Below are 22383 nucleotides of genomic sequence, written 5' to 3'. Positions count from 1 at the left end.
TCTCTAAGCGGTTTACAATGATTTAGCATATTGCCCCCAACATTCTGGGTACTCATTTTACCGACCTCGGGAGGATGGAAGGCTGAGTCAACCTTGAGCCCCTGGTCAGGATCGAACTTGTAACCTTCTGGTTACAGGGCGGCAGTTTTACCACTGCGCCACCAGGGGCTGGTAGGCCTTACTTTGCTTTTCCCTTTGTGTAGTTGGGCATAATTTCCAAGTAAACAAGTGCTGGTACTGATTTAGTATCACATAAGGTGGATGCAGGCATAATTGTTTGGATCTCTTAAACATGGTTAAGAGTTCAAGGTTGGAATTATTTATTCTGCTCCCCTCCCAGACTGAAAATGTCCCTCCTGCCTTAACTGCAATGAATGAATACACTGGCACCAACCTTAACAATGGTTAACACTAATAAAGCTCCTTCTTTGCCAGGTTTTGGTTTCAATGTTGGTTCTTCTGGATGGTCTCTGTCCATTACACAACTGGGCTTGCAGTAGCATGAAGACCTGTTCGGGTAAACATGCCAAGCTCCCTGTCTCTCTAATACCCTGGTGGTAGCTCCTCCACTTTGTGCACTCTGAGGTCACATGCTCACACTTTACTTCCTCAGTTTTTCTTCATCCACTGAACAGTTCACATCTCCAGACTGTTGGAAAATTTCTAGCTTCTCTACAAAGTATAAATCCCATTTTCTCTCTGTTAACCCTTCTGTATATAATTTTTCTTCCATTTTTTTAAAATCCCACAATATATTTCCTGGCACTTTTTAATTTTGCATTTTAATTGATGCTGCATTTTAATTTATGCCCGGGAGGGGGGGGGTCACTATATTTTTTTCATTTTATAGCTAAAGCGACCACCATTTGCAAAGCAAAATTTCCTTCCTCAGTTGGCCGTCAAATGTGTTTAATTTGTCTTGGAGAATCTTATAAAGTACAGTCATGCCCACACTGTCCAAAACTTACACTCCAGGCCCGTCATAATCAGGCCTCCAGACTCAGAGCTACCCTGTGGGAAAGAGTCTTGCTGGAACCAGTGGTCATGGAAGGTGTCTAAAAGCTGTTAGCTGTGTAACCTCCCTCCAAAACCACAGAGCCTTCCAGCATGGGAACTCGGATTTCAAGCAAAGAGCTGTCATCACTTTCTTTGGCCCTGTGGATTCTGACCGCAACCAGTGATGTAGTTGCAAATGCACAAGTGCAGGCACTTTCTGCGACAGCCCCCATGGCCATGACCATGCCCACCCCAACAACCAGCGATGCCGAGAAGTACCTCTGTCTCTGTGCATCCCTCCTCCACTACATTGCTGCCCACGACAGACACTCATGTTCCATCTACCCCTGCACAGTCTGCACCAGCTCCTTCAGGACTGGGTGGAGAGACGCCTGGGCAAAGCTCGGCCACTTCAAGATCAACTCTGACCTTCCCCCCGCCCCCCCGCCAGCCACTCAAAGCTAAAAAGAAAAAGAGCAACCACAAGGGGTCATATGTCCCAAAGAGGAAGAAGTAGTTGCCTCCTTCCTCTTCCTTGCAGCCTCCCTCGTGCGAGCCCATGAGGGGAGCGTCAGCTCAGAGCTCCAACCTGTGCAAAGTGAGGCAGAAAATCAAATATTGCTTGTTCTCTGTACCAATGGCACCTCTTATCTTGACAGGAGCAGAGCCCCATCAGGCCCCTCCTACTTTTGCAACCTCTGAACTGCCTGTATTTCCCTTTGAATCTGATGGCGATTCCATTGGCAATGGGACCGAGAGGTATAGAAGTGTGTTAAGTAATAAATAATAATAATGCCCTTGTCAGGAGACAAATTTCTACACCCACTCCCTGGCTAGATACAGCTATAGGGCGGGCAGTAGTGCCGATACCTACTCCACCTGCTCATATTCTCCAAGCCATTATGCCTATTATTTCGATGACCGCTACAGCCCCAATGATAGGGACCCATATTCCAAGGACTACTCCTATGACAGTCTTTGCCCCTGCTGCTACCACTGCAGGGAACATGATTACTACCATAGATGTGGCTCTTGATCACCTCCAAGATAGTCTTTTCGATGCTGCCACTGGCGCTCTCGCTCTCCAGCTCAATGCCTTGACTTACGCCCAAACCAGAACTACTCGTACCGATCATGTCTCATTCACATGGGCCCTCAGCTCCACTCTCAGCATCCCCCGCCAGGCCCCAGCGCACGCGCGCACGCACCACCACCCCTCCCGCCAGGCCCTGGCGCGCGCACACACCATCCCCCTTCCGCTAGGCCCCGGCGCACGTGCGCACCCCCCCCTCCCGCACGTGCGCCCCCCCTCCCGCACGTGCCTCCCACACGTGCGCCCCCACTAGGGCGTACCCCCCCAGCGCGCGTGCACCCCCACTAGGCCCCAGCACCCCCCCCGCTAGGCCCCAGCGCGCGCGCACCCCTCCCCCCGCTAGGCCCCGGCGCGCGCACACCCCGCTAGGCCCCAGCACACGCACACCCACCCGCTAGTGTTAAGAGAATCACCAACCAGAACCTGTCAGTGCTCTGCCAAACCTCGCAGCCATGACACCATCAGGCCCAGAATTGGAACCAGCTTCTCTGCTAAACAGTCCTGCAGTGGTGAGTCCTTTACCATCAGAAAAGATCTTGCAATCCTCAGATTCGAAACCAGACTCCACTGTAGAAACGGAGACCTCTCATAACCCAGAAATAACTTTGGGTTCCACGCCACCTGACGGGTAGAAAACCCCAAACCACCATTGCCATACAAGGACCTGAAGTCCTTTTCAGAACAAGTGTTGAAGATGGCAGCAGCCTTAGGACTTAAAGTGAAACAATAATCTAAGGCCATAACTAACCCAATTGTTGACTTAATTGAAGGGGACGTATACCAGGTCACAGCATTGTCTGTGAACCCTACCTTATTGGAAATCACGCATACCTGCTGGGAGAAACCTTCATAAGTTCATCTGATACCTAAGAGGATCGAAGGTTTGTACAGAGTCCAGCTGGATGACTGCACCTTTATGCAAATACACCCAGTGTTAAATTCCATTGTGGTTGAAACTGTGCATAATACGTCCAGGAATATGGCCTTATCTACTCCTATTGACAGAGAGGGTAGGAAATTAGATTCCATCGGCCGATGTTCATATCTCCTCTCTTCTCCTGAAGATAGCAAACTACCAGGCATGCATGTTGAGATATAACCATCTTTTATGGGAATGTTTGACTAGGTATCTGGGCTCTTGGCAACTAGAACACAAGGAAGTGGTACTCACTTTGCAATGTGAAGCCTTTCAATTGAACAAGCAGTTGTTACACACATCCAGGCATGCTACTGACTGTGCCGCCAGAACTATGACTAACTCAGTAGTTTAAGGAGACATGCTTGGTTACGTTCCTCTGGCCTGTCTCTAGAGGCTTGGTCCCAGATTGAAGATCACCCTGCTTTGATGGCCTGGCCTTATTTGGAACCAACTAATACTATGATACTATGGGACACATACAGAAAATTGAGGAACACAGCAAAGATTATGAGCCTTCCTTTCTCTTCCAGCTCAAGGTTTGCCAAACCCTATAGAACGCAAATGCATTCTTTCTCCAGATCCTTGGGAACATCTCAGTCGGGCCAGTCATAAGAACATAAGAACAGCCCTGCTGGATCAGGCCCAAGGCCCATCTAGTCCAGCATCCTGTTTCGCACAGTGGCCCACCAGATGCCGCCGGAAGCCACAGACAGGAGTTGAGGGCGTGCCCTCTCCCCTGCAACTGGTACTCAGAGGCATCCTGCCTTTGAGGCTGGAGGTGGTCCACAGACCTCCGACTAGTAGCCATTGATAGATCTCTCCTCCATGAAGTCATCCAAACCCCTCTTAAAGCCATCCAGGTTGTTGGCTGTCACCACATCCTGTGGCAGAGAGTTCCACAAGTGGATCACGTGTTGTGTGAAAAAGTACTTCCGTTAGTTGGTCCTAGACCTCCTGGCAATCAATTTCATGGAGTGACCCCTGGTTCTAGTGTTGTGTGAGAGGGAAAAGAATTTCTCTCTCTCCACTTTCTCCACACCATGCATGATTTTATAGACCTCTATCATGTCTCCCCGCAGTCGTCTTTTTTCTAAACTTAAAAAGCCCCAGGTGTTGTGGTCTTGCCTCATAAGAAAGGTGCTCTAGGCCCCTGATCATCTTAGTTGCTCTCTTCTGTAACTTCTCCAGTTCAACAATGTCCTTTTTAAGATGTGGTGACCAGAATTGTACGCAGTACTCCAAGTGTGGTCGCACCATAATTTTATATAAGGACATTATAATGTTAGCCGTTTTACTTTCAATCCCCTTTCTAATGATCCCTAGCATGGAATTTGCCTTTTTCACAGCTGCCACACATTGAGTCGACACTTTCAACGAGCTGTCCACCACAACCCCAAGATCCCTCTCCTGGTCCGTCACCGACAGCTCGGATCCCATCAGCATATACTTGAAGTTGGGGTTTTTCGTCCCAATGTGCATCACTTTACACTTGCTAACATTGAACCGCATTTGCCAGTTTGTCGCCCACTCCCCCAGTTTGGAGAGATCCTTTTGGTGCTGCTCACAATCCGTTTTGGATTTCACTACCCGAAAGAGTTTGGTATCATCTGCAAATTTGGCCATATCACTGCTTACCTCTACTTCTAGATCATTTATGAATACATTAAAAAGCACGGGTCCCAGTACAGATCCCTGGGGGACCCCACTTTTTACTTCCCTCCATTGTGAAAACTCTCCATTTATACCTACCCACTGTTTCCTCTCTTTCAACTAGTTAGCAATCCACACATGTACTGTCCCCTTATCCCATGACCGCTAAGTTTCCTCAGGAGTCTTTGATGAGGAACTTTGTCAAAAACTTTTTGGAAGTCCAGGTAGACTATGTCAACTGGATCACCTTGATCCACACACTCGTTGACACTCTCAAAGAAGTCCAAAAGGTTGGTGAGGCAAGATTTACCTTTGCGGAAGCCATGCTGGCTCACTCCCAGCAGGGCCTGTTGTTCTAGGTGCTTTACAACTTTATCCTTGAGGATGCTTTCCATCAATTTGCCTGGAACGGACGTTAGGCTAACCGGCCTGTAATTTCCCAGATCGCCCCTGGATCCCTTTTTGAAAATCGGTGTTACATTTGCTACTCTCCAGTCCTCTGGTACAGAGCCCGATTTCAGGGATAAATTAAATATTTTAGCAAGGAGGTCGGCAATTTCACATTTGAGTTCTTTGAGGACTTTTGGATGGATGCCATCCGGCCCTGGTGATTTGTTAGCTTTCAGTTTTTCCAGACAGTTTAGAACATCATCCCTTGTCACTTCTATCTGACTCAGCTCTCTAGTCTCCATCCCTAAAAAGCCTGGTTCAGGAACAGGTATATGCTCAGTATCCTCTCCTGTGAAGACAGATGCAAAGAACTCATTCAGCTTCTCTGCAACCTCCATATCCTCCTTAATAATCCCTTTCACTCCCTCATTGTCTAATGGTCCAACTGCCTCCCTGGCAGGTTTCCTGCTTCTGATGTACTTAAAGATTTTGTTATTCCCCTTGATACTTTTGGCTAAATGTTCCTAAAACTCTCTTTTTGTTTCCCTTATTGTCACCTTGTATTTCTTTTGCCAGAGTTTGTGTTCCTTTCTGTTCTCTTCATTTGGACAGGCCTTCCAATTTCGGAAGGAAGTCTTCTTCCCTTTTATGGCTTCCTTGACGGTACCCGTTAGCCATGCTGGCATCCTCCTGGACTTAGTGGTACCTTTCCTCCTTTTGGGTATACAATCTAACTGGGCTTCTAGTATTGTGGTTTTGAGTAAACTCCATGCGCTCTGGAGCGAAGTGACTCTCCTGATTTTGCCCCTCAGCTTTCTTTTCACCATACTCCTCATTTTGGAGAAGTTTCCTCTTCTGAAATTCAAAATGTCTGTGTTAGACATCCTTGGTGATTCTCTCCCCGCATGTATGCTGAATTTGATGGCACTGTGGTCACTGTTCCCTAAAGGGTCGATGACACTGACGTCACGCACCAGGTCCTGGGTGTCACTCAGAATTAGATCCAAGGTCGCCTTCTCTCTGGTCGGTTCCATGACCAACTGTTCTAGGGCACAGTCATTTAGCGTAGCTAGAAATTTGACCTCTTTGTCCTGACTTGAATGTGAATTTACCCAGTCTATGTGTGGGTAATTGAAATCACCCATAATTACAGCCCTGCCTCTCCTTGATGCCTCCCTGATTTCCTGCTGCAACTCCCAGTCACTGTCGGCATTATGATCCGGAGGGCGATAGCACATCCCCAGTAGCACATTCCCTTTCCGGCCTTGTATAGTCACCCACAGGGTTTCTGTGGAGGACTCCAGTCCACCTAGGTTTTCTAGCTTGTTAGATTCTATCCCTTCTTTAACATACAGTGCTACCCCTCCTCCAAGGTGCCCCTCCCTCTCCTTTCTATAGAGTTTATACCCAGGGATAACAGTGTCCCACTGGTTCTCACTGTTCCACCATGTTTCTGTTATGCCCACTATATCTATTTCTGCGTTAGCAACCAAGCACTCCAGTTCACCCATCTTGGCTCGGAGGCTTCTGGCATAGGCATATAAGCACCTATATGCTGAATCTCTCCCCGGATGTATGCTATTCTTTTGACTCTTTGACCTGCTGGCACAGGCTCCCGTCTGCTCTTTATGCGGTTCTGCTCTGTCCCCTTCTATTTTATCTGAATTCTTTGCCTCACACTTTAAAGGATGGCTTTTGCCAAACGGGATACTGCCCAGCTCCCATCGGCTGTTCCCCAGGTGTCATTTTAAAAGTTGCTCTGCAACCTTTTTGATTTTAAGCGCCAGCAGTCTGGTTCCATTTTGGTTCAAGTGCAGCCCGTCCCTTTTGTACAGGCCTTGCTTGCCCCAAATGTGTCCCAGTGCCTAACAAATCTAAACCCCTCCTCCTGGCACCAACGTCTCATCCACGCATTGAAACCCCTCCGCTCTGCCTGTCTCACTGTACTTGCGCGTGGAACAGGTAGCATTTCTGAGAATGCTACCTTGGGGGTCCTGGACTTCAAAATGCTACCCATCTGCCTAAATTTGGCTTCCAGGACCTCCTGACTGCATTTCCCCACATCGTTGGTGCCGACGTGCACCACAACAGCTGTCTCCTCCCCAGCACTGCCTAGGAGCCTGTCTAGACGCTGCGTAATGTCCGCAACCTTCGCACCAGGCAGGCAAGTCACCGTGCCGTCAACACACAGGTCACAAACCCATCTCTCTATCCCTCTAATGATCAAATCACCATCTACAAGGAGGCCCCCACCCCCCAGAGGAGTATCCCCTGTGCAAGAGGATATGGGCTCATCATCCACGGAAGGGGTCCCTTCTAAAGGAACATTTCCCTCTTCCTCTGACTGATGTTCTCCTTGCCCAAGACCTTTATTCTCCCTGACAGCAGAGGAGCTACCAGCCCTGGAGTGGGATACCTCTATCACATCCCTGAAGGTCTCATCCACATGCCTCTCTGTCTCCCTGAGCTTCTCCAGATCCGCCACCTTGGTCTCAAGGGAACGGATTTGTTCCCTGAGAGCCAGGAACTCCTTGCACCGAGCACACACCCATGACTTCTGCCCATGGGGCAAATAGTCATACATGTGGCACTCTGTGCAATACACTGGGAAGTGCCCCTTCCCCTGCTGACCTTCTATCTTCATACTGTTTTTGTTGGCTGTTTACAGTATTTAGGGAGCTTATTGTCCATTTATTAGCTAGTTTATTAGGATAGGTCTCAGCTGTAATGGTCAACTATTTAACTGTCCAAACAGCCTTTCCCAAGAATATGAGGGAAACGAGGGAGGGACATGTACTTACGTTCTCTTCTCCACCAGGCTCCTTGTGATCTTAGGGGCTTGTTCCAGGCTCCCCCGCACACTTCCCGCTAAACTCCTGCAAAACTCCTACGTCCTGTTTGCTATCCCTGTTCGCTATGTTCTCGGGCCTTCACCTCATATGTAGAGTCAAAGGAAAGGAATGTGGGGCCTCTCCCAGCCCTAGCTGACTCCACCCCCTCCAAGCAGCCTCTAAGTAAACACTGGAGTTAGGTAAGAACTCCTAGCCCTGTGATATCTTAGCCCTAACAAGTAACCCTAATAAGTAACACACACACACAGATAGAGAGACTAAGACCTACCCCTTAAAGAGAAACAGCCCCTGCAAAACTCCCCTCTTCCTGTTAGTTTGTTTGAAGGGGAAAAAACTAGATGTTTAGAAAGGCTTTCTCACCTTCTCAGCTGTGTCTGCTCTTCCCAGAGTAGCCTTCCAACTGTCACACAGGATGTGAGTCAAAGGAAAGGAATGTGGGGCCTCTCCTAGCCCTAGCTGACTCCACCCCCTCCAAGCAGCCTCTAAGTAAACACTGGAGTTAGGTAAGAACTCCTAGCCCTGTGATATCTTAGCCCTAACAAGTAACCCTAATAAGTAACACACACACACAGATAGAGAGACTAAGACCTACCCCTTAAAGAGAAACAGCCCCTGCAAAACTCCCGTCTTCCTGTTAGTTTGTTTGAAGGGGAAAAGGCTAGATGTTTAGAAAGGCTTTCTCACCTTCTCAGCTGTGTCTGCTCTTCCCAGAGTAGCCTTCCAACTTCCTTTCATCAGCAAAGATACCAGCATTACCAGTAGTTTCAAAAGAAGTCCTCCTCCCCAACAAACCTAAGACCTCTTCCTGCCACAAGCAGGCATGATTACCTTCACCCGGGAATATGTCTTCAATCTTCTCTTCCAGCATGGGAAGACATCATTATGGATAATTGGCTTCTTACCATTATTCCGTTCCAGTTATGCTATAGAATTTCAAGAACACTCTCTAGATTCCTGTGAGGTCACCACCTTCCCGACCACCACCCTGTGGGAAGAAATAGACTCTCTCTTTCAAAAAGGGGCTATAGAACCAGTACCACCTCACAAAATAGATGGGTTCTATTCCCCCTACTTCACAATCCCCCCAAAAGATGGAGGGTTCTGCTCTATCATGGATCTACGAAATCTAAACTCCTTTGTCTGTTAGACATTTTCGTATGCTAACAGTATTGGATATTATACCATTCCTTGCAAAGGGGATGTGGTTCGCCTCTACAAATCTAGAAGACACATCATCATGTCACCATTTTCCCTCAGCACAGTAAGTACTTGCAGTTCTGGGTCGGATCCCATGCGTTCCAGTTTCAGGCCATGCCTTTTGGCCTCTCCTCTGCTACCAGAGTGTACACGAAATGCATGGCTGCCATCATCAGCTACCTACTAGAACAAGGCATTCAATTATTCCCTGCCTTGGATGATTGGCTCCTGGCAGCGCCCAGCCAACCCATCCTTGACCACCTTCATGTGACACTGGCTCTTGTTCAAGCACTGGGGCTGCAGATAAACTGCATGAAGTCTAATCTGCACACTATGCAGAGTATAAAATTCATAAGCACCATATTCAGTTCATGGACCGCTTCCATCTATCTCCCCCCTGCCCAAAAAAAACCCTCCCCTTTTCAGATCAGGGACCTGGCCCTTCACCTACAGACCTTGCGGGGGCATCCTGCATGGACAATCCTGCAGATGCTGGGTCTTATGGTGGCCACAACAGCAGCATTGCCATTAGCACAGTTTTGGATGCAGCTCTTTCAGAGGTCCATTTACAGTTGGACCTGCAGTTGATGACTCTCTTTATATACTCCACACAGTGCAAAGTTCATTGGCATGGTGGTCCAATCTGACAAACCTTTGAGCATCCACCCCACTTCACAGATTGAGTACAGATGCCCACATCACCATGGATGCATCAAGAGAGAAGCTGGGGGGCTCATTGCAGGGACCTGTTTCTAAATGGCCAGTAGTCACCTCTAGAGTCCTAGTCTACAAGGCATTAAAGGGGTTTCAGCCTGTAACTCCAGGATGCAGAATCCAGATTCTGACAAGACTGCCAAGGCATACATAAATCAGTGTCACATGGATCACTGGGTCACATTCTCTTCTGTGGCTAGCCATGGATATTTTGGAATGGGCCCTTCACCACAGAGTTCACATGTCTGCCATCCACATCCCTCTCCAACTGCAAGGGTTTCATTCTGGAAAAACCCAGTAGTTGGCCAATTCACGGTTGGCGAGCCACCGTGAAATGAATGGGAAATGGGGTTGGGGATACTGCGATCGAGAAAAGACCATAAAATGGGGGGGGGGGGGGGGTAATCAGCAAAAATCCCTTAATACTGCCAAGAGTCACCCAGAGGAATGAGCAGATTTGAACCTCTGGAAATCTTTTGGAACCCCCCCCCCCAAAATCACTCAGAGGCACTTCAAATCATGAGTGGGCAAGGGTCAGCAAGAGGAATGAACAGATTGAACCTCTGAACCCCCCAAAATCGCTAACGCTCTCCCATCACTAAAAAAAACAACACCTTGCCAACCGCAGATACATGGGGCAACATAGGCAAGACCAGACTCAATTTCCCGTTCGCAGATACTCAAAATCGCAGTTGGTGAGGGATGATAGTACAGGGAATAAAGAATATCTTGGAGGATCACCTAAGCCGCTCTTTGACCATTTCCCATGAATGGAAATAGCACCCGGACACCTTATACAACATCTTCAGGACTTGTTTGCAAGCGCAGCCAACCATCAACGTTCAGAGTTGTACACCAGAGTGGGTCACAGACCTGGCTCCAAAGGGGACACATTTGCCATCACATAGTCCCACATGTTCACATACCTATTTCCTCTGATCCTGCTGATTCTAAAAATCTTGCAAAAGATACAGGAAGATGGAGCTGATTTAATTCTTGTCACACCATAGGAAGCTGCCATATACTGAGTCAGACCATTGGTCCATCTAGCTCAGTATAGTCTACACAGACTGGCAGTAGCTTCTCCAAGGTTGCAGGCAGGAATTTCTCTCAGCCCTGTCTTGGAGATGCCAGGGAGAGAACTTGGAACCTTCTGCTCTTCCCAGAATAGCTGCATTCCCTAGGGGAATATCTTACAGTGCTCACACATCAAGTCTCCCATTCATATGCAACCAGGGTGGACCCTGCTTAGCTAAGGGGATAAATTATGCTTGCTACCACATCTTATTTATTTATTATTTCTCTGTGTAAACCGCCCTGAGCCATTTTTGGAAGGGCGGTATAGAAATTGAATGAATGAATGAAGACAAGCTCTCCATGATGACCTGCTGTCTCTGGTTCTCCCACCTTATGCAACTCTCAGAGAGAACATACATACACCTACCTTGCCACCCATTGCTCCTCTCCCAACAAGACGGGAAGCTTCTGCACCCAGATGTGACAACCCTGCAACTGACAGTGTAGAGGATACATTCTCCTGGTAGACAATCATCCTGAATGTTCTGGGGACAGCATGAAAGCCTTCCATGGTGGCATCCCATAAAGCTAAATGGAAAAGATTTTGTGTCTTTGCAGCCCACTTTGGTCTGGAAGATCCCTCTTCTGCACAGTTACAGCGGATCTTGGCACATCTCTTATGTCTAAAAGGATCCAGCTTTTTGGATCCTAAGATACTAAGAAACACCATCCCCTGTTTGTTCAACCTACAGTCAAACAATTTCTAAAAGGCCTGACTTAACTCCATCTAGATATCCCATCGATATTGCCTCCCTGGGACCTTCCTCTGATCTTATCGTCACTCACAGGTAAACCCTTTGAGCCTCTAGCCACCTATGACATACCTTTGCTGACGCTCAAAACTTTATTCCTTGTAGCAGTGACTTCAGCACAATGAGTGAGTGAACTTATGCGACTTGCCTTACCTCGTTTTTCATCGGGACAAGTTGCCTTACGACTGAATGTTTCCTTTCTTTCCAAGATCGTTTCTACTTTTCACAGATCACAATGGCGCTTTCGGCTGGTGTTCTTTCCTAATGCAACTTCTGACAAGGAATGCCGCTGGCACTCTTTGGATGTCGGTAGAGCCTTAGCCTTCTATGTGGACAAGCCTTCTTCTTTCAGACAGTCGCCAGCCTTGTTCTTCATTACCTCACAGGCAAACAGGCTTCTCCATAGTCAATGTCTAACTGGATTGTTCAGGCTATTAAACTGGGTTACCAAGTAGCGGGCTGCAATCCACCACCCAAAGTTCAGGTACATTCCACTCGGGCAGTGGCCACATCTACAGTCTTATGATAGGGGATTGCAATTGGAGTCCACCTGCCAGGCTACAACCTGGACCTCGCCAATTTCATTTGTGAAGTATTATGCTTTAGGCATAAAGCCAGGAAGGATGCCTTCTTTTGGATGATCAATCCTTCAGTCCATTTTCAACTGTGTGCGCTTTTTTTCCTGGCACCAGGGGGGGAAAGGACAATCTCTGATGTTCTCTGTTACCCTCCTCCAGTGATGATATGAGCTTGCAATGCGCCAGTTGTGTGATGGACAGAGACAACCCAGAAGAAGTTCAGGTTGCTTACCTGTAACTGGGGTTCTTCTGGTGGTCATCTATTCATTCCCACACACGCCCATCCTCCCCACTGCAGTATGCATAGTAGCGGACTCCTAAACTGAGGTGGTAAAGGGTGAGCACATGTCCTCAGTGCACACAAAAGGGAGGAGCTACCACAAGGAGATTAGAGACAAGAAGCTTGGAAAGTTGACCCAACCAGGTCTTTGCGCTACCGCAAAGCCCAGGTGTATGAATGGACAGATGACTACCAGGAGAACCCCAGTTACAGGTAAACAACCTGCAGTTATGTAGGGATCTTGCCTAATATTTAATGAAGTTATGGTAGATATTGTCATATATCTTACTTTTTTTTTTTAAGGCTAGAGGGGTTATTCACTGCTGGAAGGGAGTTTGCATTCCCATATCTAACTTCTGATTTCTTAACCATGATTAAGACATTGCAATTCATGTTTGCCCTGGCCAAAAATTGGGAATGAGTAACATGCTGCATATGGAAACAGAGGGTCCAATATGCTGAAAGCTTCTCCTGCTCAAGATCCGTTGGAATAAATGAGACCTATATGATTTAAGAAGGAATGGTTCTAGATGGATTATCCTCAAAAAACTTAATAGTTATACTGTTAAATATAGTTGGGAGACTGAAGTAATTTAAAGCTGTAAATAATGTCCTGGTGTGATTGAGTATTCTTTTTAACTGCTTTTCAAAATAAAAATTGCATTTTTTAAAAAAAAACTAATCTCTTTTTTTGTGGATCTTTTTCAGCTTGTTTATGAATTTTTCTTAAGGTTTTTAGAATCTCCAGATTTCCAACCTAATATAGCTAAGAAATATATTGATCAGAAGTTTGTATTGCAGGTGAGGTAAAAAATGAATATATCTTCAAACTTTAAATCCAGAGTAATTTGAAATGGATTAAACAAGTAAATGTGCATCTCTTGCAGCTTTTAGAGCTCTTTGACAGTGAAGATCCTCGTGAAAGAGACTTTCTTAAGACTACTCTGCACAGAATATATGGAAAATTCTTAGGCCTAAGAGCTTACATCAGGAAGCAAATTAACAATATATTTTATAGGTATGTCTTTATTCTGTGCTTACATATATGACTTGGCTAAGTTTTTTATTTTAGAATTACTAAAGTACAAAGATGAGTATAGTCAAATCTTCTCATTCCTTTTTCTATGTAAATTGCTTTGAGCACATTTTATTGAAAGGTGGCATATAAATATTAACAGCAATATAATTTTGGCAGTATTGCCAAAAGTATTGACAGATCTTCAAGTAAGCTTTATGCCTTGTGATTACTTTTTTAACATCCTTTTAATTAAGCTGCTCTGGTAAGACCAAGCTAGAAGATGAAAGTTCTGATCCCACGATTAGAATTGGGGCTGAAGCTCAGTGGTAGAACATCTGCTTTGCATGCAGAAGGTCCCAGGTTCAATCCCTGGCATCTCCAAGTAGGTCTAGGAAAGACTCCTGCCTGCAGAGCCACGACCATTCTCTCTAGACCATATTGAGCTAGATGGATCAATGGTAGGCAGCTTCCTATGTTCCTAGAGATTAAGATTCTACAATTGAACAGCTTTTGTCCTAAAATGATTTGTGTGGTTTAAATTTTCAAGGAGCAAACTAAAGCCCTTGACATCTTTAAGGTTGGGGTCCTTTCACTGTTCCCTCTAAGGTGTGCACGTGTTTGCACGCTCACACATTTTTGGATGTCCACTCAATTACTTTTAGATCCCACTCAAGTTTGATCAGGAAGGCCCATTCTGAATGCATGTACGCAGATACTGCCTTGATACTGCTGCCCAGAACAAAACTCATTCCACATAGAGATAAGAATACAGGAAGAGAGTGGTTGCAAGCATGAATTGTCCCCTTTGCTAAGCAGGGTCTGCCCTGGTTTGAATGGGAGACTACACATGTGAGCCCTATAAGATATTCCCCTTAGGGAATGGGGCAGCTCTGGAAAGAGCATCTGCATGCTTGCATGCAGAAGGTTCCAATTTCCTCCAGAGGTTGGGAGAGACTCCTGCCTATAACCTTGGAGAAGCCGCTGCCAGTCTGTGTAGACAATACTGAGCTAGATGGACCAATGGTCTGACTCGGTATAAGGCAGCTTCCTATGTTCCTAATTTATCCCAGGCTTATATATGCACATTCTGGCATGTGGGTTAAAAAATTAAAAGCCTTCCCCCCACCGAAATAGGTGTATGTTGGCATGGCCTTTATCTTATTCTGTTCCTCAGTATTGCCCACAGCAGGGCACTACGTTTTTAATGAGCATAAAATGTTAAAGAATGTGTGTGCTTTAATATTTCCCTTCAAGGTATATTAAGCTACAGTAATGCTGTCTGCTTTTAGCTCATCTTTCTAAATCTTTTCACCATGTGCAGATTTCCCAAAAGGGAACATATGGTACTACCCCTTTAAGAGTATAATGCCAACTGTGCTGCAGCTTTTTGCCAGTTCATCCATAAAAGACAATAGCACCAGCTGTAGAGGGAGCTTATCTTCTGTACAATTGGTAGCAAAAATGTATTTAGGGGGGAAATGAAGATGCTGCCTAAAAATAGCAAATAAGTTTCATCTGCCTACATCCAGCTGCTTTTGGTCATATGCTGACAACACCAGTGTGTTAGTGTTCTTTCTCAAGATGTGGAGTTCCATAGAAAGATGGGATAGGGTTCTAATATATTTTTGAGAGAGGCTTTGTTTTAAGGCTGAAAGGAACAGTGTCATGTTATTACAATCCGTGCCTGGGTAGAGTAAGGCTAAAATGCAGAATCTTTCAATATTGCATCATGAATAACTCTCCATGCTGAATTTGAAATCTTATTGGAAATAACAGATTTTGTGTTCAGCATAGTTTCTAGCCCTTAGAGTTTCAGAAAGCCTTCCTAGACGTTCTCTCTGTTTGAAGTCCCCTTAATAACAGGGTAAAATCAATTAAGGGCTGATCAGCGACTTTGCCCATTGTGGGGTTCTAAAGCCAGAGTTGGGAGGGGCAAGTTCTAGAGGATGACTTCCTAGTTCTGAACAATGCTTTGATAAGGAAAACATAGGAGCACTCTAGAACTTGAATAGTTAAACAACCATTCCCTCCCCCCTGTCCTTTTATGGGCTTTTTTTCTTCTCTCTGATCTTTCTTTTTTCTCTCTCACTCCCACCAAAGGGGGAAGTAAAGCCCCTCAGAAAAGTTTGGAATAAGTTCCTGAGAAGTAAGTCCATTGGTTTCACTGGGGCTTACTTTTGTGTAAACTCACCTAGGACCAGGTCCAACAGAGATCCTATGCAGGAATGTTTTTTCTCTTTTCCTTTCCAAGTAACTCTTACTTATGAGTAAACATGTAAGATTGGGCCCAAGGATTCTAATCTAGGAAGCTCCAGAGAAGCGCTGAAAGGAAATCCCACAAACTGTTTCTACCCACTGCCATCAAATTAGTATTCTTATGTAGACTGCCATTGAACGTGGAGGTTTTACATCAGCACAAAATTGCTTTTGAATGTGGAGGTTTCGCTTGTCCATACTGTGGAAGTGAAGCCCCATAACCCCTGCTAACTTGGCAAAGAGGCACCTTTTAACGTGGTGATTCTCTTTATTGAGCAGGGGGAGAGTAACTGGCCCTATCCACCCCCAGCACAGTACCTCCAGTGACTGTTGCTGGTGTCTATCTTATGTTTCTTTTTAGATTGTGAGTCCTTTGGGGACAGGGATCCATCTTATTTATTTATTATTTCTTTGTGTAAACCGCCCTGAACCATTTTGGAAGGGCGGTATAGAAATCGAATAAATAAATAATAATAATAATAATATTCACAGGAAGCCTGGCTCTGTTGTAGAACCAAAATATTTAGGGGCAGCATACAGCAGACTTTGAGTCTGACTGTGAGTGGGAATAGTTTGTGAGGTTTCCTTGCAGTGTTCCTTTGGAGCATCTTGCTGAACACTTTGGGGGGGTGGGGGGAAGGAATGCTGGGCTGGACTAATCCCTGTTAGGCAGATATTCATCAGGGTCATCTCTAGGAAGTGGTTGGGGAAGCTACATCTGTGGAATTTCTGGTGGGATACATCCCTTCTCAGCCCTATTTTGAAGTGACCAAGGTACAGTGTGAGTTAAGGCATCACAATATACAAAACTGTACAAAGTCTACTGCATACGTTGTGCAGAAGTTAAGGTGATCACCTTAATTTGCAATTTCTATGCTTCTTAGAGCACGAGTGAAAACTGTTAACATCTTAACTGTAACCTTAAATTAAAGGGTTTTTTATACTTACATTATTTGCATAGCCCTGGCTAGGATTCTTTGTACCTTCTCCTCTATGTTCTTTCCTCTCTCCCTAGATGAGCAAGCACCTTTGTTCAAAAAATCACTTTTTAGAGCACACAGCTGAGCTTTTCCTATAGAAGTGCCTGCCCTTTGGAACTCCCTGCCCAGGGAAGTCTGACCGCATTTTTTGTATTCTTTAGCAAATGCAAAGTAATGGTTACTGAAGGCTTTTCTCAGCCTTTGAAAATAATGTTGGTACTGTTAGGTAGTTCTCATGTCCTGCTATACCACCTTTAGCAAACTACAGTGATTCTGTAGTCTACAAACTGGATAGAAACATTAGTTAAGAGAACATAAATTAAAAAAAATTCAGTGAGGTTTAATAAATGAAAGTTGTGTTTCAAGTTCTTATCCATCATATGATTTGGACATTACCAAATGAATATCTGTCCTTGTTGTTGATAATGTATTTGCTTTGTCAGGTTTATTTATGAAACAGAACATCACAATGGCATAGCAGAATTACTGGAAATATTAGGAAGGTAAGCTGCTTAATAGTTATGCATCATAATACTATTATTTGAACTTTAAAGCAGAGTGTGTTTCAAAGACAATGAGGGTGAGCCTTGGATTGGAAGAAATGATTAAAATTGTGTAAGGTTAGCTAACTGAAGAAGGTCATATTGATCACTAGTATGTAAAAAGTGAAAACACAAAAGGAGGTTAGTACATTAGGGTCTAGTAAGAACAAAACCTCTTGCCAGATATAATCAACACTTTTGCATTTGCTACAGTTTTAAATAAGTGTGTGCATTTAAAGACACAAACAACCTAAAGCTTGAATGAAAAACGATTTGAAAGATTTTTTTTAAGATGAAAGTTGAGAACACAGTGGTATACTAAAGCATAGTTAAAGTTAAATCTAAATCCCTGGGTTTTTTTCCCCACAGCATAATTAATGGGTTTGCCTTACCATTAAAAGAAGAGCACAAAATTTTCCTTTTGAAGGTTTTATTACCTTTGCACAAAGTGAAATCACTCAGTGTCTACCATCCACAGGTAAATTTATTCTGTGAATGAATGTTTTGTTCTGTGAATGAATGTTTTAAGAGTGTGCTGATTTGAGAAATGTTACAAAGCCACAATCTTTAGTGTATGTAGGAAAAGGATTTAATTACTACAAATATTTATATATTATAAAATGAACTAGCTACAGAAATTTCTTCCTTGTCTGGGCACTTAATAAGTAGAATGTGGTTTGGTGTGGTGGAGTGCTGGTTCTAATCTATTTCTCTGTGTGTTGCGTGTTTTAATATAGTTCAGTCTGAATGGCTTGTTTGCATATAGGGCTCGAGTTTTGTTGCTATGCAGCCTCCGTTAATTTCAGTAGTGCTTCTGCAGGAGCCATGCATAAGCCCCACTAAAATAAATGGACTATTCACACCTGTTGCAGAGCTCCCTCATTATAGGATGTTATAGGTAAGGAGCAGAGCATTTTCAGCCACAACCCCTACATCATGGAATGAACTTCCAACTGAAGCACACCTGCCTTTCTCCTGCCCTTCAGGAAAACATTTAAATAGGTTTCTCAAATCTTTGGGGGTATCACTATAAGCTGAGGTGTGGCTGCTTTCATTCTGGTATTTTGCACTTTTAACTGGGTTTTAGGACTCCACTACTCAATTTGTAAGGTTTTTCAATATGCAATTTAAAGATTTTATGTATTTTGCTTTTTAAAATACTTCTTGTTTTGTGATACCTCACACAGAGAGACAGGTTTAAAATATTTAAATAGTAAGACATGTTCTCTTTGGATGTGTATTAAAATACTGAATTAGAGATGTGTGTTCTATTTCTTTGGATGGCTCTACCTCCTTCCATCTGACATTAAATAACAGTTATAGTTGTTTTCCATCAGTCAGGAAGCAAGGTGGTATGTCTCTCTCTTACACAGACAGAAAGAGTAATCTGGAGAGGCTCAACTTGTATTTGAGCAACATTTGTAGATAATTATTTTTGCAGGGGAAATATACAACTGCCTTTGCAGATAGCTCCAAGTTCAAATAAACTGCACAAAAGGCTACAACTTTCCTGGTTTCAGCCTATATTTTTTTACCACCTGCCTTTATAGTCCCTTTTTTCCATTTATCATTTCCAATAAACAGGAAAGGAGGGGAGAGAGTCAACTCGGTCCTCATTCCAAGAGCTAGAGCATTTCTTAGGGATGTTTGGTGACTGGAACAAGGCCATTTCGAGCTCAAAACAAAACACCATTCAAATGAAGGGCCTGTTTCAGGCTCGGAACAAAACAAACCTGTTCAGAGCTGGGACATTTTGAGTATTCCAAGTGCCATTTTGGAGGGCTGTTTTTTCTTTGCAGATTGGTTTTCTGACACTGCCTTCTGATTGGCTTGTAATCTAAGTGTTATCATGAGCAACTGTGTCCTTATTGGCTGGGGGGAGGGAGAGGGATCACTTTTAGAGAGAATTTCAAAATGTATTCAAAGGGACTGGGAGGCAGAGAAAGCCCTCATAGTCTCTTGAGGATGATACACCAGGAGAGGAGGAAGGTAGATTTGGCTTTGTGGTTTTCTTTTCTAAGCGCTGAGTATAATATGCTGTGCTATTGCTATAACTATCTGGTTTTGCTGGATCTCAGATTGACGAAGGCAGAACTTGGGTGCCTGTCTTCCTTGATTTGTGGTCTGGTTTGTTTGTGAGATAGTGTTGTGGTAAGAAATGGAGAGTGCTGTGACAGCTCCCTGTGTATTATTTCTTGGTGACTGTTGTGTTGAGCTCCGTGTCTGGCCTTGAGTTGAGATTAACTTGTGCTTTACTCTCTGCTCTGGTCTGCAGTCTGCATTGAAAGTTGTTCTCAATCAAAATGTGGCTGAAGTTGCTCTATTGAACTTAAAGCTATGCTTGCTGTAAGTAAGGGAGCTGCTGTGGCAGTTGTAGTGTTAGGAAGTAACATAAGGAGTCTGAGAGAGCAACTTGTACCAATGATGTTACTGCAACATAGGCACTGTGGCTGGCAGTGGATTCCGAGTCAGTGATTCTTTTTTGGCCATTTTTGGACTTTGTTTGAAATGTGTGTTCTGTTTTGGGAGGGACAGATTTCCTTTTTACTGTGTGCTTCTGCAGTGTTTTTCAAGTCAGGGTTGCAAAATACATTGCAAATTGCTATGGAAAACTGTTCCGGCTATAGTGAACAATAGGGAACTCGAAACATCCCATTGTTCCCCATGGGTAGCTCCTAGAGACACCCAAGTGGATTGGGTGGTATGGTATGATGGGTGCTACCTACCACCAACCCACAAAAGAAATAGGCAAGTGGGTGACTTTAAACAATTTTTTAACCTTTTCCCCAAAAATTCCATTCAAAAAACCCTACAGGAGTTTGGGGAAAGGTTAAAACAATTTTTTTTTATTCCTCCCTTGCCCGTTTATTTTGTGAGTTGGGTGGTGGGTAGCACCCATCATACCCTACCTCCCAGCCACTTTGGTGTCCCTAGGAACTACCCATGGGGAACAATGGGGTGTTTCGAGTTTCCCATTGTGCCCTATGGCCAGAACACGTGCAATGTTTCAAGTTTGTTCCATCAAAGCTGGCTGTTTTGACAATGTTTTGGCCATCTATTTTTCATTTTGAGCTTGGGGGAAAACGTAAAATCAATTTTGTGCACATCCCTAGAATTTCTCAAGTAACCCAACACTTAAAATAAGATCTGCTCTATCTGCAGATCTTATTCTTTTGATGCTTCTCACGTCAACTTGTTGATTACACAAAATATCCCTGTGGCTCTTGATCTTTGATTTCTGGGCACTTCTGCATATATTTATGATAGCCTTAGCACAATTATGTATAAACTGTAGCATCCTCATTTTTTACAGTCTAACTTTACATTTTCTGTGTGCATGGTTCCTGGTCTAGTGGGCTGCAGAAACAGTATCTTACCAAGTGTGATAGTAGCTGGCCTGTGGGAATCTGGCCTGTGGACAATTTGGATCCACACTGGTCTACTCCTCCCTTGAGGTTATTGGCAGTTTAGCTGGAGTTTCATTGTTAAAACTCCCTCCTTGGGGTTTTAAATGTGTATAATAGAAATGTGTTTATATTATTATAACTACACACATATTTTGCTACATACATGTTTAACCACCAAAACAACAAATATTCCTACATGAATGTCATATTTTAGGGATGTACAGGACGCTCCGAGTTCAGAGCGTTCTGACTCAAAATGAGTTGTGCCAAGGGCATTCTGTTCCAACCTTGAAACAGAACACCCTTTAAATGAAGGGCCTGTACCAAGCTCAGAGCAACCCCATTCCAAGTCAGAACGTTCCGAGTGCCATTTTGGAATCCAAAATAGCGCTTTTCTGGCCTCTGTGCATGCATAGCTGCCACAAGAGTGCCATTATGGAGTCTAGCATGGCACTCGGAATGTTTCGAGTGTTCCAAGCTTGTTCCAACAGAACAACCTGCTTGGCCAGTCATTCCAAGGGGACATTCCGGGCATTTGCGCTCTGTTCCTAGCTCGGAATGGGACACAAATATCATTCTGTGCACATCCCTATCACCTTTGCATAGAGGGGAATGTCATGTGTGAAAGCAGACCTTAAAATTCAGTCTATTTTTGTGGCAAGGAATTAGAGCCAATTAAATGTGATTATCTTCCTGTGGAAGCTACCCAAAAGCACTTATTCCAGTCAACACTCAGCACAGAGGCTGTAACTTTTTTGAGATGTTCTTGGCATGTGTATCAGAATCCTCTTGGATGGGCAGTACCCGCATACCAGCACAGATGTTGCCTGAACTGCTTACACAAGGACTGGAGCATGGGCAAAGAACCTTTTAAACATTATGACTACCCCATGGAGAACAGATAAGTGCTTCTTGGTGATCTCCACAAGAGGTCTCACATTTATATTGGTCCATCTGGTTTGCTGATGATAATAGCTAATGCACAAATAAACTTTAACATGTTACAAGATGAATAGAGGAGGCTTTCAACTAAGAAGAGTGATTAAAGTTGGTCATGTCATTTAGTTTGAGAGGAAACACTGCACACTTAAGTTGCATGGATCCACAAACCAATCTTTTTGGTTTTTGATCAGCATAGATGGCTCTCTTGGAGTTTGTGCACATGCTACCTTTTACTCTTTGAAAAATAAAGAGCACTGTTGGTCTTGGATAGTAAGCAACAAACAACAATTCACTCAAAGCAAGTATGAGAATAGCTGACTTCATCATCAATGGTGTTCAAATACTGTATGCAATACTTTACAAATATGAGTAGCAAATGTAGAAAAATATTTTTATGCAGTTAAGCTGCCATATGGGGCCTTTAATGGGGACTGAAGCCTTGTTAGAATTTTGGATCGCAAAATGCAAAATCTTAACTCTTTCATGCATTTGGAATAGATGTTCAGGGTCAATTATGTATTTGAATTCTTTAGGATTTATTTTTTTTGTTCAGCCTAACAATGTTATTTTCCCCCTTCTCAATTTAGCTGGCATACTGTGTAGTTCAGTTTTTAGAAAAGGACAGCACACTCACTGAGCCAGTAAGTCCTTAAAAATTCATTTTTTCCATTTTATATTAGCAAGGTAGTGTTTTGAAAATACTTCTCTTTGCAGACTGCTTGCCTGATCAGCTGGAATAA

General features: G+C 44.2%; 1 protein-coding gene across 6 annotated transcripts in view; it reads left to right on the top strand.

Annotated features, from left to right (window-relative positions):
• The window catches only part of PPP2R5C (protein phosphatase 2 regulatory subunit B'gamma), a 141472-nt gene that overhangs the window by 104703 nt on the left and 14386 nt on the right, over positions 1-22383 (top strand). For 5 of the 6 annotated variants that reach the window (XM_053271063.1, XM_053271044.1, XM_053271090.1 and 2 more), the window contains 5 exons: positions 13207-13299; positions 13386-13516; positions 17196-17255; positions 17664-17772; positions 22231-22284. In XM_053271063.1, coding sequence (XP_053127038.1) covers positions 13207-13299; positions 13386-13516; positions 17196-17255; positions 17664-17772; positions 22231-22284 — 447 coding nt within the window. The remainder of the gene's footprint in view (positions 1-13206; positions 13300-13385; positions 13517-17195; positions 17256-17663; positions 17773-22230; positions 22285-22383) is intronic. The other variant, XM_053271054.1, reaches the window with a different exon arrangement.

The sequence above is a fragment of the Hemicordylus capensis genome, chromosome 1, assembly GCF_027244095.1.
Source record: "Hemicordylus capensis ecotype Gifberg chromosome 1, rHemCap1.1.pri, whole genome shotgun sequence".
Taxonomy (NCBI): Eukaryota; Metazoa; Chordata; class Lepidosauria; order Squamata; family Cordylidae; genus Hemicordylus; species Hemicordylus capensis.
The sequence above is the reverse complement of the archived record's forward strand: the minus strand, read 5'-3'. Positions and strand labels throughout refer to the sequence as shown.